The 20,864-nt window shown below is 38.0% G+C and overlaps 1 protein-coding gene across 1 annotated transcript in view; it reads right to left on the reverse strand.

Annotated features, from left to right (window-relative positions):
• Positions 1–20,864, reverse strand: part of rps6ka2 (ribosomal protein S6 kinase, polypeptide 2) — an 85,214-nt gene that overhangs the window by 48,737 nt on the left and 15,613 nt on the right. Inside the window, exons 2-5 of the mRNA XM_073835214.1 lie at positions 13,264–13,380; positions 9,889–9,970; positions 7,149–7,229; positions 6,639–6,718 (exon numbers count right to left, since the gene is read on the reverse strand). Coding sequence (XP_073691315.1) covers positions 6,639–6,718; positions 7,149–7,229; positions 9,889–9,970; positions 13,264–13,380 — 360 coding nt within the window. The remainder of the gene's footprint in view (positions 1–6,638; positions 6,719–7,148; positions 7,230–9,888; positions 9,971–13,263; positions 13,381–20,864) is intronic.

Below are 20,864 nucleotides of genomic sequence, written 5' to 3' on the forward strand. Positions count from 1 at the left end.
GAGAGACCGTCATGTGTTGGTCCGCACCGACAACACGGCGGTGGTGTATTACAACAATCACCAGGGGGGTATGCGTTCACGCCCCTTGTACAAGCTGGCGTACCATATCCTCCTGTGGTCACAGATAAAACTCCTCTCACTGAGTGCAGTTCATATCCCTGGACATCTCAATGTGGGAGCAGACGTCCTGTCGAGGCAGGGGCCGAGGCCCGGGGAATGGATGCTTCACCCAGATGTAGTGAAGCAGATATGGAGAGTGTTTGGCCAGGCTCAGGTGGACCTCGTTGCGACTCAAGAGACATCGCAATGTCCCCTCTGGTTCTCTCTAGTTCCTCCAGCTCCTCTCGGACTGGAAGCGATGGTACAGACGTGGTCGAGGCTACGTCTGTACGCCTTTCCCCCGATCGCTCTGCTCCCGGGAGTATGCCGGTATGGAGTCCGTCTACTGTTAGTAGCCCCATACTGGCCGGCCCGAGTATGGTTCTCGGACATAATCACCCTCCTCGTCGGCTCTCCGTGAATGATTCCCGTCAGGAGGGACCTCCTCTCCCAGGCCGGGGGCTCTATTATTCACCCCCGCCCGGAGATGTGGAAGCTATGGGTGTGGCCCCTGAGGGGGCACAACTCATAGATGATGGTCTCTCAACTGAGGTTGTTGAGACCATCCTTCAATCTAGAGCTCCCTCTACAAGGAAACTTTATGGCCTTAAGTGGAAGTTATTCACCTCGTAGTGTACAGAACGGCAATTAGACCCAGTTCACTGCCCAATTGGTACAGTACTGGAGTTCCTGCAGTCTCGCTTTTCCGCAGGGTTAGCCCACTCCACCTTGAAGGTGTACGTGGCGGCTTTATCAGCCTACCACGCCCCTCTTGGTGGCCTGTCAGTGGGTAAGAACCCCCTGGTCACACGTTTCCGGTGCACTCAGGTTGAGACCTCGAGTGAAACCGAGGGTCCCCATGTGGGATCTCGCTGTGGTACTCGAAGCTCTCTGTAGGCCTCCATTCAAGCCTATAGAGGAGATTTCGGACCGCCTTCTTACTATTAAGACGACGTTGCTGTTGGCTCTTACTTCTCTGAGGAGAGTAGGAGACCTTCAGGCCCTTTCTGTGGCCCCTTCTTATATTGACTTTGCGCCCGGTCTGGCCAAAGCCTTCCTCTACCCTAGAGCTGGGTATGTCCCGAAGGTCCCGATAGCAGTACCACAGCCGGTCACACTACAGGCCTTTTACCCTCCTCCATTCATGGAGAGCGACCATCGTAAGTATAATTGCATGTGTTCAGTGCGAGCACTGGACACATACGTCCACAGAGCTGCCTTGTGGCGTAAAACAGAGCAATTGTTGGTTTGTTATGGTCCCCCTAAGAGGGGGCACCCTGCAACAAAACCTACAATCAGTAGATGGATCGTGGATGCCATATCCACTGCTTATGAGTCCTCTGGCCTCCCATCGCCGATGGGAGTCAAGGCTCACTCTACTCGAGGCGTGGCTGCCTCTAAAGCTCTGCTGGCAGGTGTCCCTGTTCAGGACATCTGCAGTGCTACGGGTTGGTCCTCACCTTTAACATTTGTCAGGTTCTACGAGCTAGACCTGAGAGCCGCTCCAGGCTCCTCTGTCCTGGAGTGACAGATATTTTGTCCCTCGTGTGCCTGTGGGGCGAGGTATATTCTCTCCCTCTTGTTCTGGCGGTCCCCCAGACAGAGGTGTAATACTACTCGTGTCCTGGCAATTTCCCCAGGCGGAGACATTCCAGTGTCCTGGCAGGTTCACCAGGCACTACTTGTGTCCCTCTTGCTCTGGCTGTTTCCCAGACAGAGGTGTACTACCTTCTCCTCGTGTGCCTGAGGGCCAAGGTGGATTCTCTCCCTCCTGTTCTGGCGGTTCCCCAGACAGAGGTGTAATACCACTCGCGTCCTGGCAATTTCCCCAGGCGGAGACATTCCAGTGTCCTGGCAGGTTCACCAGGCACTACTTGTGTCCCTCTTGCTCTGGCTGTTTCCCAGACAGAGGTGTACTACCTTCTCCTCGTGTGCCTGAGGGCTGAGGTGGATTCTCTCCCTCCTGTTCTGGCAGTTCCCCAGACAGAGGCGTAATACCACTCTTGTCCTAGCAATTTCCCTAGGCAGAGACTTTATCCCTCCGTGTCCTGGCAATTTCCCCAGGCGGAGACTTCTCATGCTCTGGCATATTCACCAGGCACACCTCTTTCCACCTTGTCCTAGCAGACCCTAGGCAGGGATTTGGAATTCTGGGGGCGTGGACATCTCGTTCCCCAAAGCGTTGATGATGCAGCCGATTTCCCGGAAGGGAACGTCCCAGGTTACGTATGTAACCCTGGTTCCCTGAGGGAACGAGACGCTGCATCATGGACCATAATTCCCGCATTCCTGCCGCGTATCGCTTCATTCCTGGAAGCTGACACCGGTTTGAAATGCACGTGCTTTATACTTCCTGGTCGCTTACGTCACCGTGCCGGTGACGTCACTCCCGTCATTTGATTGGTTACAGACTACGTTCAGAGCGTGGTTCGCCAATGGCATTCCCCAAAGTGTTGGTGACGCAGCGTCTCGTTCCCTCAGGGAACCAGGGTTACATACGTAACCTGGGACATTTTTTTTTCAACATATATATGGGAGGTTGACAAATAGGCAGTAAAAATGCTTTTTTGTTGTTGTAAATGCAGAAAGAATAAATACATATATTATGTAGTGTGAGGTCTTATATAAAGGGTCACTAACTTTGACAGTTCATTGTTTTATTTTTTTACATTTTTACTAAACCTATGGTGTGACATAGCCAAAGTTAAGAAAACAAAAACTATAATAATATATACAAATAGCATGAGAGAGATTATCTTCATTGCTAGACACTTACTTTCATATAGTGTTATTTATTTAATATGAAATTAGAATTAACATAATTTTTCCCCCATGTCTTGTTGGACAATTTCAAGACAGACTTTGCTGTCATCTATTTAAAACTGCTAAAAAATTATACCATTTTAAGATACTTATATAGAGTGATACTTATATGCCCCCTATTGCAAAAAGATGTTTTGAGATAAAAACAAATCTGTGGTTCTTTTACGGTGTGTCACACCGTAGGACATTATGTCACACTAAAGGACAGAAAAGTATTTCTATTTAATTTTGAAAATGTCAAAGGACAAAAGTTTAATTTTAATATAAACAATATCAACAACATTTTCTGCAAAAAGATCAGAAAATAGTTTAATTAATGTAATTATTGCATTTAAGAACACTAAAAACGATCATTAAACAAAAAAAACACCAATTCACATCTCAACAAATAAGAATATGGTGAAATGCCAATCAGCTAATTCATTTAAAAAACCTGCAAAGATTTCCTGAGCCTTTAAAATGGTCTCTCAGTTTGGTTTATAGGCTACACAATCATAGGAAGACTGCTGATCTGACAGTTGTCCAGAAGACAATTATTGACACCCTTCACAAGGAGGGTAAGCCACAAACATTCATTGCCAAAGAAGCTGGCTGTTCACAGAGTGCTGAATCCAAGCATGTTAACAGAAAGTTGAATCAAAGGAAAAAGCATGGAAGAAAAAGTTGCACAACTAACCGAAAGAACCGCAGCCTTGAGAGGCAAAAGTCACTGCACCCGTTTACCAAGCAATTTTAGAGCAGTTCATTCTTCCTTCTGCTGACCAGCTTTTTAAAGATGCTGATTTCATTTTCCAGCAGGATTTGGCACCTGCCCACACTGACAAAAGCACCAAAAGTTGGTTAAATGACCATGGTGATGGTGTGCTTGACTGGCCAACAAACTCACCAGACCTGAACCCCATAGAGAATCTATGGGTATTGTCAAGAGAAAAATGAGAAACAAGAGACCAGAAAAAGCAGATGAGCTGAAGGCCACTGTAAAAGAAACCTGTGCTTCCATACCACCCCAGCAGTGCCACAGACTGATCACCTCCATGCCACGCTGAACTGAGGCAGTAATGACAACAAAAGGAGCCCATATCAAGTATTGAGTACATATACAGTAAATAAACATACTTTCCAGAAGGCCAACAATTAACTAAAAATGTTTTTTTTTTAGACTTATGAAGTATTCTAATTTGTTGAGATTGTGAAATGGTTGGTTTTTGTTAAATGTGAGCCAAATCATCACAATTAAAAGAAGCAAAGACTTAAACTCCCACTTCAGACTACTTCAGTCTGTTTGCATTGAATTTATTTAACAGATGAGTTATTTAATTCACAATTTGAGTTGAATTACTGAAATAAATGGACTTTTCAATGGCATTCTAATTTAGTGAGATGCACCTCTATGTATATATATATATATATGACCTTGGTTTCAGTCACTGAGAATACTTTCGGCACACAGGGGATCTATTACAAACTCTATACAACCGCTAGACACAAACTGTACTAATCAATGTAAAACAGATTATTTTCCCTTAATCGTTACCAGCATCTACACCGTGCTGCATTTCCCAACAATGGCATTGATCATTTTCCCCTGATGACCTCTGCTGCTATGATGTATGATGCGCAGCTCAGAAAGTACAGGCTTCCGCAAGCGTTGCTGTCAATAGATCAATAATCAGATTTGTTCCCCATGCGCGAAGGGAAACATCCTTAAGGGAAGTTTTTATTGAATTCGGAAAATAAGAAAGTGATGTGATCAAGAAAATCAAACACTCCATTAAGGAAAATTATAGTACAGTGAGTGCTAAGAGGGACCAATTACACCATCCATCAGAGAATAGATGCCAGACATGCCTTTAATTACCAAGGCATTCAAACCAAATAATGTCTCCATTACGGTTCAATCTGCACATGTGGATGTACCTCCATTGCAGGTGGATATTTTGGTAATTACTAAATGATCAAATGCTTGCAACCTATTACTAAGCAATTGCAATAGCAACTGTATGAGTGGACACAAATATACTAGTATTATAACTGTCAACTCATTTACTCACTTATCTTAAACACATAAGCTCCAATAGTACAAAAGGGACATTTAGAAGAATCTTCACTGTGATCATTACATAAAATAAATCTTGTCAGTCTCCAAAAAGTGCATCATAAAAGTAGGGCTGTCTCCGACTATGAATTTTCATAGTCGAATCAGAATTTTCGAATCTTTCTATAGTCGACCGATAGTCGAATCATCTAGGCCTATGTGCGTGTGTGAATGGGTTGGGAGGGGCACGACACTATAGTCAGCAGGAGGGTAAAACTATTTTTATTTTATTTTATAAGCGACCAAAACTGCCTGCCAACTGACAGACAAACTTATTTAGGTTTAAATAAAAACACAGAACGCGTCTTTTAGTTCTAAAAGCGCGAGGCGCACAGCACTGCCTTTTTTGGTGACTTTTAATGAAAGAACAGTGTGCTGCGGTTTTTTTATGTTGCTAAGCAACGACCAAAACAGCTGTCCTGTCAGTCAATTCAAAGGATTATAGCGCGAGCGCTCTAAAATCTTAGTTTTTTGCTGTTAACTAAACTGTCATATTAGCAGTAACCCTAAATAATACAGCTCCGTGTTACCCACGATAGACACCAAAGGTTTCTCCTCCATTTCTTGGAGTCTCTGGACTTTTTAAGCAACGGTAAACTTTCGCCATCACAACAGAAGGCCCGCCTCTCCATTCATTCGATTGGACAATGGAAAAGAACACGAATGACGTTGGGCGTTTTTTCCGCTCAGAGTTGATTTTTTTTTCAATTTCAGGCGCTCAGAGCGCTCCTGCAAAACGCGAGGCGCAGCAGGCGGCGAAAACGCGAGGCGCCGGGGGCGCATAAACAGCGTGCAGAACGCTCACTGCCAACAGAAAACCATTCAAAAGAGGCGTTCGGTGTGATCGCCGCCATCCCTGCCGTCAAGATGGTCCTCATCTCGTCATGCATCAGGGAAAGTGAAAATTAAATTAGTCACAGGGGTGGTTGGATTTATTCACAAACACGTTAAACATATTTATTGAACGCTTCTTTCTTTTCACTTTTGTTTTTACTGCATTATCATAATCAAAGGCTGTATATAACTTAATATAACCGTACAAAACCAGTAGTTCTGTGTGCAATTAGACATTGAGCACCCCCATATTGGCAAAATGGTATGATGCTCGTTTCACCCGCGAAGATTCGACTGTGAGATCGGTGGTCGAATCAGGCTCCGCATATCGATGCATCGAATCTTCGACTATTCGGGGACAGCCCTACATAAAAGTATTATTAAAAAAGTATATTTGACTTGTGTGCTCTGAAATCTGCCTTTTCACATATTCAGATTTAGCATGTTGCATTTGTTTAGGAGGAATGTGAAGTGAAGCCAAGTTTGGTAACCCATATTGTAATGAGTGAACATTTTCACTTTTGGAGCTTGAAAACATCGCTTCTCATTCACTTTCACTGGAAAAGTGCAGCAACAACATTTTTAAAAACACCTCCTTTTGTGTTACACAGAGAAAATAAAGTATTTAGGGTTTAGAACAACACAAATTATATAATAAAGATGATTTTTAACTCAATTATTCCTTTTAGAAGCTTTTACACCCAAACAAGCATACCGTGTTGCCTGTTTAGCAACAGTTTAGCAGCAGAATTATTTAGTTGACTTGAGCTATTTTATAAAAACTGACCTCTTTGGAAAGACGTGTGAAAAGATCTCCCCCTCTGAGAAAGTCCAATATAAGGTATAGCTTTCCTTCTGTCTGAAAGGCTGAGGGGAAAAGCAACAGAGGTGACATTTAAGCAGTATTTCTGTAAAAAATCTGTAAAAACCTGAAACTGTAGTTTGCTCAGTTACTCAATTTAAATGCTACAATCAAGCTACTGGCTCTCTTTTTAAATAAATAATGATCCCATTGTTATTATTATTATTTTTTCAATAATTTGACAAAAGACAAAATCAACCTTGAACAGAAAAGAATACATGATAGCTCATTACTGCAAAGCCTTCAACGCTATTAAAACAGCTGAGCTACTGTCATACAACTGCAGAATGTAGTTTAGTTATGTTATGTGGTTAGTCATTCCACAACACTGTCTGTTTGTCACTTCAACTGAGCACAGGGGGTTCAGAAACTGATGTTCCTGTGTAAATGCTCTTGTTCTGTTGTTTATAGACTCCTCTTGAGAGAACAACTTACCATAGTGGAGTTTGACAATGAAGGGATGATTCACTTCTGCGAGAATGTCGCGCTCCATTTTCGATCTCACTCTGTCCCGCACTTAGAGACAAAATGTAGAAACTGATTAATTAAAAATTCTAAATAAATAATAAAAAAAACTGATAAGTTTTCCTTGTGTTTTTTTGGACACAGATTACAACATTGTCAAACCAATCCCTGTTCACACAAATCTGTAAAATTGACTGCATTATGCATGCCAGGCCAGTAGTTGGCAATGTTACTTTGTAAAAAAACACTACACAAACACGTAATAGACATCTGCATAACATCACATGACCACTTTCACAGGTATTGGTATTGTTTTCAGAAACTTGCACTTTGAAACCTGTTTTCAAAAGTTTTCATTTTCAGGCCCCATAAATGCTGTTGTCGTGTAAATAAATGGCCAAAATGCATTAAAAGAAATGAACAGTGGAAATTCCAATGGATCATTTTCACATTTCCGGGTTGCAGTGGAAGTCATCATAGTTGGGTTAACTTCGAGAGCAGTGAATGGGAGAGTACCACAAATAATTTTTTTTTGCATTACCGTTTGCTCAAATAGCAAAAGAAAAACTCTGTGATAGTGTTTTTACAAATTTCAATCAAAGGAAAAAAATTATGGGGACTGATAACAGTAGTCACAAGAGAGAACAATGTCAAATTTACCATCCCTCCCATAGGCTGAGTTTACACTGCAAGTATTAATGCACAGATCCAATCTTTTCACCATATCCGATTTTTTGGCCTGTCTGTTTACATTCACTTTAGACATGCCTAGTATCCGATATCCGTGTTTACACTAATCTCCCTGTTAAAATCATTCCATTGGCTTTCACGACAATAAGCGCAAAGACTGACCCTCAAATTCTGGATGGACTTTTGCTTATTCATCTTTTCCAAAGTCGGCAATAGTATACCAGACAGCAAATAATTAAGCAAAGAAAGCGAATGCTGCCATCATAAGGACAATGGAATATTGCAATATTGCAAAATTGGAATATCGCATAAAACATTTACGAATGAGCGCTGTTACCATCCAACGAGTCAAAGAAAACAAAATCTTCACTTCCTGATAAACTGGCACTAAATATATTTAAGAAAAGTGGCCACTGAATATAATAATTTCCATATATAATTAATTACTAGCGCAACATTTAAGAATGACCATAACAACATTTCAGATGCTGTGCAACAAGATCGTTCTGCCTCATCAGTTATGCCTTTCCATAGCGCAAAGTCACATGATTTTTGATAAGCATGCAGGAATTTATTTGCAAAATGCATTTCCATCTCCTGCTATTAGTGTTAACCCTTTTTCGCAGGCAAAAACCACCTCAAGCAAGCGTATAAACTTTTTTTTTTCCGAAATTTGGTGTTTCATTTCATTTTGCGATACTTCAAAATGCGCATAAAAACGGTGATGGAAACATAGCTAATGACTGTGACATTTATATGGATTTCGACCAAGTAATGGCAATTGGTTAATAGGTTTTTATGACCATAAATAATCAGAATACATAAAAATTTGGATATTAACTTGAATTTTCATGTGCATGTCAAAGTGGTTAATACTCATTTGTGGGAAAATGAATATTAATTTGTCTCCTCCACGTTGTGTACTTGACACATTTCATAGCTCCTGCCATCTTGAAGCTCTTAATTACTTAGTTTGGATCTGCAGATGTCTAAATGAGTGTTGTATTACAGTGATTATTAAACAAAAATTTACGAATTAAGATAACATTGGATATGGGCATTTAGACATAAGTACGGTGATTAGAAATGCACTAGATAAAACCACATGAATGAAAAATATCAGCTCTCATTATGTTCTTGCTGTTTTTGCAAGATGATCTGATCTCTGGGCGATATGATTTATATTAGCAAATATACATTTTTTAAAAAGTCAGTGTCTACATGAATGATTTACAGGCTTCACCTTTAAACCTCCAGGACTGTTCTATAAATCTTTGAAAAGTCTGAAATCAAAAGCAGCATGTTGGATGCTTCATTCACACGGGTGCTTTACATTGAATGGTCAGTCTTATGTAACAGCTGCATCATTGCTGTGGCCTGGCAGTGAGGTGCCACAGTTACCAATAATGTTATTTTCATTCACACGTACATGAAGAACTTGCACAACATCATCCGTGGAAAGCAAAGACTTTGGGATGTAACCATGGTTACATCGAGTGAATAAGTTATGTGGGTTGTGAACAGGTTGTGAAACAAACTACCACTCCAAACTGAGCATTATGAATCACTATGATAACTGCTGTTTTGTTTCAATTTGTGTTTGCTGTGTAAAAACAAAGTGATGAGGAATATCAGTTCGCTTTTTAAGACTTCATCTGTTTTGTTCGTTTGTGATTGCTTCTTTGTCTTTGTTCCAGAGAAGCTGCTACGGATCTGAAGTGCGCAATACCGCAAAATTGTCACTCAGGAAAATTGCCTGGGCATCTGAGTGGGACCTTCTCCCCATGTTAAACAATTTGATGATTCAGATACTCCTTAAAAATCAACTAGAGAGCACTTCAGGCCTCCTAGCAGCTCAGTTATGACTCACAGGTTAGAGATCATGCTGCTGTGAAATAATAACTGCAGGCTGTACATCAATGCATACTAAGGAAAGACTGACAAATGCAAAACATACAAATTGTAGAGCAGAAATCACAATTCAGATCACATAATTTAAGGGCTTAAGCTTCAGTTTTACCTTTCAGTGTTGCCTTTTTCAAAACCTTCATAGCATAGAGTTGTCCTGTATCTGAACCTTTGATTTTTCTCACCAAGAACACCTGTAAAATAAAACGTAAGGTTAAAAAACCCCACAATATTCACATATCTTAGGGCAAATGTGAAACTCCGGTCCTCGAGGGCCACTATCCTGGAAGGTGAAGCTCCAACCAGCTCCAAAACACCTGCCTGGAAGTTTTCAGTAATCCTCTAGTAATCTGGTAGACCCTGATATGCTGGTTTAAGTGTGTTTTATTAAGGCTGGACCTAAACTCTGCTTAATTGGACACCCCTGTTCTAGGGCCTGGTCACTTCATGTGTTTTCTCTGATCTGATAATTATCCAATTGTAAAAAGGCCAGGTTTAAATGGCCTTCAAAATGCTTTCGAGACACATTTAAATCCAATCACTTAAACCACTGGACAAGACGAAACTGGACAAGTGTAAAAGCATTCGGTTGCAAAAAATACATACAGTATGTAAATTTGGTCACACTTTATATTAAGTGGCCTTAACTATTATGTACTTGCATCAAAAAAGAAGTACAATGTACTTAATATGCAAAACACTTTTGCTTCTATTAAGGTGGGATATGGTTAGGTTTTAAATTTAAATAAGGTTAGGGACAAGTTTAGTGGTATGGTTAGGTTTAAGGGTGGGTTAGGGTGTAAGGGATGGGTCAACAGTGATAATTACAGAAATTAATTACAAATGTAATTGTATAGAGGTTTTTTAACAAAAAAAAATCTAAGTACAATGTAAAAACATGTATGTACACAATAAGTACACTGTACCAAATTATTAATTTAAATGTAAGTACATAGTAGTTAAGTCCACCTAATGTAAAGTGGGACCTTAAATTTTACTCCTCCCAAAATGTTAAAAAAATAAATGTGTGAGAGCGTGTTATAGCTATAGCCAGATATGACAGTGCTAATGCAACACACAGTGCCACAGATAAGTAGATGACTGAGTATCCCTTCAGTGAACTGATGTAATGAAAATTAAAGTAAGCTGCAGATGCTACACACTCTCATCTTCGTTAAAAATAATAAGACTAAATTATTTTACCAGTGCTGATGCCGGTCTTTCTCCTGAGCTTAAAGAATTTCTCCACTTTTTGGTTTACTCACCCCATGTCATCCAAGATGTTCATGTCTTTCTTTCTTCAGTTGCAAAGAAATTAAGGTTTTTGAGGAAAACATTCCAGGACTTTTCTCCATATAGTGGACTTCAATGGTGCTCAACGGATTGAAGGTTAAAAATGCAGTTTCAGCACTTCATGATCCCAGCCAAAGAATAAGGATCCTATCTAGCAAAAATGTACAATTTATATACTTTTTAACCTCAAATCCTCATCTTGTCTAGCTCTGCGATGCGCATGCATACTCTGTGCACTCCGGTTCAATACAGTTAGGGTATGTCGAAAAACTCCCATCTCATTTTCTCCTCCAACTTCAAAATTTTCCAACATCGCTGCAGAATACCGACCCAGTGTTTACAAAGTGAATGTGCACAGAAGGGCAAACGCCCTTTACAAAAAAAGGTAAAACAGCGAAGTAGGACGATTTTGAAGTTGGAGGAGAAAATGAGATGCAAGTTTTTTGACATCCACTGTGTTAAACCGGAGTGCCCAGAGTACTCATGCACATAACAGAGCTAGACAAGATTAGCATTTGTGGTTAAAAAGGGTATAAATAATAAAATATAAATAATTTATTTGACACATTGTTTTGCTAGATAAGACCCTTGTTCCTTGGCTGGGATCATGTAGAGCCCTTTGAAGCTGCATTAAAACTGCATTTTTAAACTGCAATCTGTTGAGCACCATTGAAGTCCACTATATGGAGAAAAACCCTGGAATGCTTTCCTCAAAAAAACTTATAATTTATTTGTGAGTGAAGAAAGAAGGAAATGAATATCTTGGATGACATGGGTGAGTATTATCAGGAAATTCTTATGCTAGAAGTGGAGTAATCCTTTAACTGATGATAAACAAAATGCAGCTATCTGTTGCTTTTATTGCTGTTGACTCAGTTAAATTACATATAGCCTTGAAAACCAAACCGCATTATTCATTTTGTGAAAACACATTTAAGTAAATGGAAACATGTTCAAAAATCAAAGGGCCTGTTTACATCTGGTCACTTCATGTGTTTTAACTTATTGGATAGCTATCTGATTTGTTCATATCGTTGTATTTTCATTTGGCCAAATAAATGTGCCTTCACAAAATGGATATAAAACCGTTCTTCAATTCCCACACAATATTCAAATTTAATGGAGTTCACGTCAGCGAAAGCAAAAGATATGAGCTACACTTTATTCATCATCAGCTAATTTCAACATCAAAGACGGCAATAGCTCTTATGGTTAATTTAATTAACCATGGTACAGCTACAGTATTTGATCAGTAAAGCCAAATTGAGTGACCAGATGTAAACAGGCTCTTAGACATTGTCCAAAGGCTGTCAAGCTCAAAAAAGGTGCAAAAACACCATAAAGTGTTCACATGTCCATGACAGTATATCTCAAGTATAAGTCTTAAGCCATATGACAGCTTTGTGACAGCTTAATTTGTGAAGACTGATAGACAGAGATTTCTTTTCTGCTCTAAAACCCGGTGAGCTATCTATGTAGCCAGCATTTAAAGGTATCGTACGTTGGCCTCTCTCGGCCACCGTAGTATCGAGACTAAAAGATCAACTTTGTCTTCTTCACAGAAAGCTATTATATGACTTCTGACTTACTGATACTTTTTTCGTATTTTTTTTTCAATTTTGAACATGCATCTTTTGTGTTTTAACAGAAAAAGGCATCAGTTAAAGCTGAGTAAATTAACCACCTACACATTCACAACCAGCTAAGGCTCAACTTACAATCGACAATCGACTTAGTTGTTGCTAACACTGCAGTACTAATACAGTCTAATACTTTTTTTAGTTTAAAATTTGTAATAAAGGAATTCTAATTATACTTAAAATAAACATTTCTCCTGCTTTGTCTCCAAAGGTATCTCTGATTATGTTGATCATGCAATTATAATGTGCTGCCTGCATAAAACTTACTAGGTTTTGGAACAGGCAGGAATCTTTAGTTTTGGGACACATGATAATCATTTAAAATTATGCAATGAAAATCCTGCAACGACTGATCCTTACTCTCCAACGTTCAACTGAAGGGTTTAAAAGGACACCAAAAATGGTTTTACATCCATTACCCCAAACCTTCACTCCACTTGCATTAACAAAATTACATTTAAACAAATGGCACATCTAATTTTAGCTACTGATGATGAGTCTGCATTACAGTAACAAACAGAGAATAAGTCAGACACAGTATTTTCAAAGCTCACCTTTCCGTAGGAGCCCTGACCCAACACCTTGAGCAGCTCGAACTGTGACGGGTCTGCTTTCTCAAAGCCCTCCTTCACATGATGGCTGATATCAAACTCCTTCAAGATGCTGTCATCCTGCAAAGGCAACAGATGGTATGGCTCAGAGGGAAATAAACAAATGCTTTTGCCATAAAGCTGTGTGTTTAAGCATATTTGGTGATATGATGCCAGCTGGGATTATGAATAACAGTAGTAAACAGGTCAAGGAAAAGAGTTCAGATGGTGTGATCACGAGCGTATGAATTTCATTGCCACATTCATTTACTAGGTGCTTTTTTACAAAGCAAATGGCAAAAAAGTGCACAATATACAAATAACAATAACAATCATACTTTGAAGGTCACAGATTTTAGCAGAATTTGAACACCTGTCATTGACAAAGATCTACACGTCCCTTGGTACTTGATTCTTTGTTTATCAGATATTTTGGCTAATTTGACAGTACTTTAAACTGTACACAGAAGTACAGTATGGTGACATGCACTGTTTAAGATGCAGACTTAGTGTTAAGTGCAGTACGCTCTTACAAATAAAGTCTCCAAAGGGGTGTTTTTTTTGCGGGATTCCATAGAAGAAACACTTTTGGTTCGACAAAGAACCTTTCAGTGAACAGTTCTAAAAAATGTACCATTTTTAAGAACATTTTTAAAAAATCTAAAGAACCTTTTTCCACTATAAAGAACCTTTTCTGCATTTGAAAGGTTCCATGGAAGTTTAAGGTTCTTTATAGAACCATCGATGCCAATAAAGAACCTTTATTTTTAAAAGTGTACTAGCAGACTTGTTGAATGTTTATATTCAAGTTTTATAATCTAATCATGGTTTTTGGTTTAAACCTTCTTTGTTCAGTTTGTCTAAAAACAAATCACAAAGAAACAAAAGAAACAGTATTTTACTGTAAAAAACTGCTTTTTTTTTTTTGGTTTGTTTCAATAGTATTTTCATTTGACACCAAAGTATTATTGTGCAGAACAAATACTGGCTAGCTTTACTTTAAAACTTGTAATACGTAACAGAAAATATAAAACATATTTTAAAAAGACATTACACATTGTCTTTATTTAAACTTAGTGAATTAAACACTGACTAAAACAATGTGTTTAGTTTTATCCTAAGTAAAAATTCTACTTTCATTCTAATTTATAGCTTTTGCTTTGGTGAAAAAGGTGTAAAAATGGTATAGAAAAAAAAAACAATAATTATTATATTGACTTACATTACGTAACATTGTGGCATATGTCTAAAGAAAATATTTTGACTGTTATTATAACAAATAATTATTTTAAGTGTTTTATTTTTAAAATAAATCAATATATATATATATATATATATATATATATATATTTTTTTTTTTTTTTTTTTTTTTTTTTTTAAGTTGGTTTAAAGTCTAATTTTTAGTGTATATCAGCTACCAATTGCTCATTATAATGAGTAAGCAGCCTGGAGTTAAGGTCTGGTAGAAGTTATTCCTCACTCTTAGATTTGATTACACGGTATCACATTGCTAAAAGCTGAAGGGCAGAACAGTTTATGGCGATTAGGATCTTAAATAATGGATTGTGCTTTTCTTTCAGCTGCGGATGATGCGGATCAGTTAATGGCAGATCTTATCCTATGATCCTACAGTATAGGCATCTGACACTAGCATTTGGAGAAAACTTTTGAAGTTCTCTATGTTCTAAATGCATTTTATAGATTTTACTGTTAATGAATGAGTGTATTTGCTCTTGTGACATCTTAATTTTTCATTAAAATGTCAAGCTTGCATTCATCTGCCGTCCTTTCTGAAATGCCAACATTTCAAAATCCATTGAACAATCACTTCTTGTAACCTATAGTCTATTTTCTCTTTTTTTCATCAGTATGTTACACTGCCTATTCAGCAGATTTCTGCAGTCTGCAGATTTTGTCTGGGCTTGGTGAAAAGTTACAGAATTGCATAGAGTATAATGGCGTTAGAGATATTCTGTTCATAAATAAGATAAACAAATATATCTGAATAATTTTGGAGAACAAAAAAAGAAACATTATAAATACAATTTAAACTATAATGCATGACGTCTTTACTATATTAGAAAAAGCTCCTTTTAGTAACAGCAGGTTACCACTTTCACAGAGTACAAGCTGTGTTAAATATCATGTTCATATTCAGATTTTTTTTTTTTTAGTATAAAAGCAATTAGCAGGTTGTGATTTATCCAAAGTGATTTACAGTATAATTATAGTGACAATTTACCTGGCACAATCTGAGGTTAGGCACACACACACACACACACACACACACAGAGAGAGAGACACTTTTCACAATCTAAATTATCATTAAAATATTTTCTTTAAATAAATGTTGAGAAGTTAAAGCTGTAGATTAAACTCTCAGTCCTCCTTGGAAAATTAACATTTTTAACATTATTATATGAGTAAGAACACTTACAGTACATTTACTCCGAGGTAAATGTAAAAAGAATGATTGTAATTTTAACAGTAAAAACTGTAAAAATGCTATGCTAAAATTATTTTACACCATATAGTGAAACACTGTAATAAATATAATGGGACATTTCAAGTCATTTTACAGTTAAACACTGTTAAATCTACAGTTTTCAAAAGTAAAAAAAGTCACATTTGTTGTTTCTTTTTTAATGAAATAACTGTTTCTTTTATATATTTATATATTATATTGTTATTATATTCTATAACAGCTGCTGTTTTCATGCAAGTTAAAGGAGTAGTTCACTTCCAGAACAAATATCTACAGATAATTTACTCACTCCCTTGTCATCCAAGATGAAATGAAATGGATGAAAAATAATATGAATATAATATTTCATAAAATGAAAAAGACAGAATTTCTTTACGAGTGAAGAAAGAAAGACATGACTAGGGGGTGAGTAGATTATCTCTAAATCTTTTAAATCTCTATTCAATTTTCACCACTTTATGGGTGCATTTTATAAAAAAATCACAGAAATCTCCAATTTATTCCTGTTTTGTTCTGCTTGTCTTAGCAAGTAACAGTAACCAAGGAGCTTAGCGAAGGGTCAGTTGTGTTCCAAACACTTTCATCCCCCAATAACAGCCTACTCTCTCGCTCTGTCTGTCTCTGCCAGGTACCACGGCAGTGAGGGTGGGCGCCTGCAGAGGGGACAGTCTGGACTGCCACACTGCAGAAATGTGCCTGTGAACTCAAATGCTGAGCACAGCTAAATGTTGCACCCGTGCTGGGACTGACACAGCTCAGAGCCCTTAAACCGGCTTATGGCGCACCATGCAAACGAATAAGTAAATGTGCAGCTGCATTACATAACCGAAGTCCAGCCTGGGCCACTCCTGTGACATGATGATGAGTACACTGAGGATATACAATCTTCAGCATCAGCATTGAGGCCTGATTAACAATTCTGACAGTTCCTGTTGAGCTACGCACATAAAAGCCAAGCTAAGCAAAAGAGCCTTATGACAACTCATCATGATCGTCAGCAGAATATGATGATAAATTAATAACTCTGCTTTGATGATAATTCACCTTTGGATCATGGGGATGATAAGGATTAAAGACAGACTGGGGCAAGTTGTCACACACAGACGTTTACATTCACAACTTGAGAGTTGGGAAGTTGTTAAATTATGTTCTACAAACCAAAACTATAAATGAACACAATAAAACCACAATGACCAACATTCAGACAAGACTCAAGAGTAATTTGTATATGTGACCCAGAACCACAAAACCAGTCATAAGGGTCATTTTTTTTAAATTAGTTTATACATATAAATAAATAAGCTTTCCATTGATGCATGGTTTATTTGGCCGCGATACAACTATTTAAAAATCTGGAATCAGAGGGTGCAAAACTATCAAAATATTGAGAAAATCGCCTTTAAAGTTGTCCAAATGAAGTTCTTAGCAATGCATATTAAGTTTTGATATATGTACGTTAGGAAATTTACAAAATATCTTCATGGAACATGATTTTTGGCATAAAAGAAAAATCGATAATTTTAACCCATACAATGTATTTTTGTCTATTGCTACAAATATACCCGTGCTACTTAAGACTGGTTTTGTGGTCCAGGGTCACACATATAAACATGTGTCATCTATATATGACAAAATTTTTTGAAATAAACCTTGAGGAATATTTACAGTGTGAACTAGCCTTGGCCTTGCCTTTATATAATCAAATAACCCTTATATGCTGAGTTCAATTTAAGTGCAAGGAAATGATCTACAAAGATTGATTTTGAATTTGTCACTTCTAAAGCAAAAAATAATAACCTTCCACTTGTCAACAGACCAAACAGGCTTTTCAATTTTGTTTTCAATTCAGGATTCGGCCTGAGTGGTTCCATTTTCAGACTCATCTCGCAAAAGAATTTTCTTCTGATTGTGTGAAAGCTGTGCTACTGCAGTGATAAGCAAACAGATACTAAATTCATTTCATTTTGCTCAGTTGAGGTTCAATACAAACCCACTGGGATTTGTGTGACATCATATGCACACTCTTCACATGACGTCTGTTTCAAATGGAAAGCAGCAATTATGCAGCTTAGTAAGATAACTGCTTTTGGACAAATTCTATGAAAACATCACATTTACTGTGCGAGAGTGTTTAAACAAGAGTCTGTTTAATTTTGTTATATCTACTTCAATCAGTACCAAAAATGATTGCTAAGAAAGATCTCAATCTAACTGATGATGGTTTTACACACTATGGATGCGTCATTTTTGTATGTGTATGCGATCTTAATTAAAGTTTTCATTATTTAACACAAAACTAAAAGAATGTAAACCCAGTTCACTTAATATCTAATGTTTATATTATATTGTTTATATTGCACTTTTGCAGTGTTTCTAGTTGGGTGGCTGTGATGGATATAAATCCAGTTAATATATGATTTTATTTATTTATGTATTTATTTATTTGTTCGTTTGTTAAACTGTTTATTTCTTTATTTTTAGGTCACTTTAAAGTTTTTTTTTTTCTAATTAGGTGGGAGTGACAATAAATTATGAAAAGCAATACACAATATTTAGTCCTATATGTAGGTGCCAAATGTTTGTTTTACATTCAAGAATGTAAAATAAGTTTATATTTGATATTTCATAATGTTCATAATTCATAATTTAGGATTTATAATGTAGATAATTAAAAATTGGATTTAGCGTTGCATTTGTAATGATTACATTAAGTACTGTCACTTTAAGCACGTAGACAACGACGGTGCTAGAAAAAGATTAGGGTTGATGGAGAGGGGTCGCACGGTTTTTCTGACCGTGTTTTTCCTGTCAGTTTATAGACGTGCATGTGCACGAGTCAGTGTTTGGAAGGAACGTTTTATTTTGTATATACAGAAGTCACATATTGTTCGTTAAAATAAACCTGCAACCGTGATTCAAGAGAAAGATTTCGTTTTTATTTTTGCATCCTGGAACACGCGTCAGCCACAAGACTTCTCTCTTATTTTTTGAAATTAGACTTGGAAATAACTTAAACATTTAGTCAGAAAAAACCCTGGCTTCGAGTGGAAAAGGAATTTTGGAAAGGATATGATGCTCGTGGAAATCGCGGACTGTTTGGATAACGTTAACAAGGAACCAAAGGATAGCCGTGCACAGAAGATGAACGGTAACTAACTGCGTGTGGAAAAAGTTTTGGTAAGCTGCAACTTGTTTCGCTATTTTTGGAAGTTTGCCAAAATGAACGAAGTTACTGGACATCTAGTTTGTGGAAAAAGAGAATCGAAAATGACAGAGAAGGCTATTGAAGAAAAGCTGCACAAGTTAATTCAATCTAGAAAGGCCAAGTTAGGACATTTAACTAGCCAAGCTAATCAGATTGAAAGACTAATGGAAGACGATGTTAACGTGAACACAGTTAAACAGAAATTGCGTTTGAATTATCAAGACTCATTTGGAGAATTGAGCAAGATGAATGACAGTTTAGAGCAATTAATGTATGTGGAAGAATTCCAGAAGGATCAAAGCTCTTGGTATGAGCCAAATGCAAGTCGTATACATGGATTTATTCAACATGTGGAACTGTGGATTAAAGCAGCTGAGGAGCGTTTAGAACAAGCTAGGCACTGTGATGAAGACGTCCATCCTTCTGACAGCGTCTCTGCTGTGTCTGCATTGAGCAGTAGGAGCAGAAAGCGTGGTTCAACCACTGGAAGCAAAGTGTCCAACACTTCCTCAGTGCGCCTTAAAGCAGAAATAGAAAGAGCTACATTGCTTGCACAGGCAGCGGCTTTAAAACAAAAACAAGATCTTGAGCGTCAGGAAGCTGAGTTGAAATCAAAAAGAGAAGAATTAGATTTACAGACGGCAATTGCTGCCTCGGATGCCAAATTAAGAGTTTTAGAACATTTTGAAAATGAGCGTTCATCACAAGTGAGCCCTGCGCATGCAACGACAATTGACTCCGGATGTATTCCATTACTTGCAAGTCGAAATCCAGTCACCAACACAAAAAACGAACGTGGTGAATTCATACCTCTTCAGCCTCATCCTATAAGCACCCATCAGTTTACAGCGAAAGGCGTAACAGATGATCACACAATCGAAACACTTTGTAGTGTTATGACTCGTCAGAATACTATAACAGAGTTGATAGCGAAACAACAGAAAATGATGACTTTGCCACCATTAGACATTCCTGTATTCAGTGGTGATCCTCTTGATTACAATACATTTGTAAGAGCCTTTGAGCATGGCGTAGAATCTCGCACTGAAAGCCCTAAGGATCGTCTTTACTTTTTAGAGCAGTTCACAAGTGGACAGCCTAAGGAGTTAATAAAGAGCTGTCTTCATATGCATCCAAGTGAAGGTTATTACAAAGCCAGACAGTTACTTGGGGAATACTTTGGAAATGACTACAAAATTGCTGTGGCCTATATGAACAAAGTCTTGAATTGGACGCCTATCAGGCCAGAGGATGCAGAAGCTCTCAATGCATTTTCACTTTTTCTGACAGCTTGCCGTAATACCATGGCTGAAGTGAGTTACATGGAGGAGCTTGATAATGTCGCAAACCTCAAAATAATTGTAACAAAGCTTCCATACAAGCTACGTGAAAGATGGAGAAGTGTTGCATGTGATGTTCAAGAACGATGTGACAGGAGAGTCAAGTTCATGGATTTGGTTGAGTTCATAAATAAACAAGCCAAAATTGCACTTCATCCAATCTTTGGAGACATAAAGGATAGCACAACTGCCAAAACATCTACAACTAAACAAAACAATAACAAAGAGCAAAGAAAAGGTGTAATCAAGAAATCATTCACCACAAGTTATGCACAGTTGGACAAACAAAACCCAAACACAAAGTCAAGAGAAAACACAAATTCCACGATAACAACGCAGATGTGTCTCTTTTGTGAGGGTGAGCACTCCATAGACCTGTGTGGTAAACTTAAAGAAAAGTCACATGATGAAAAGATAGAGTTCTTAAAGAAAAAAGGACTTTGTTTTGGCTGCTTGAAGCAAGGGCACATGAGCAAATTCTGCAAAGGAAGAATTAGTTGTCAGGTGTGTTCTCTAATTCATCCTACGTTGCTAC

This window comes from Garra rufa, chromosome 2, assembly GCF_049309525.1.
Source record: "Garra rufa chromosome 2, GarRuf1.0, whole genome shotgun sequence".
In the NCBI taxonomy this organism is placed as follows: domain Eukaryota; kingdom Metazoa; phylum Chordata; class Actinopteri; order Cypriniformes; family Cyprinidae; genus Garra; species Garra rufa.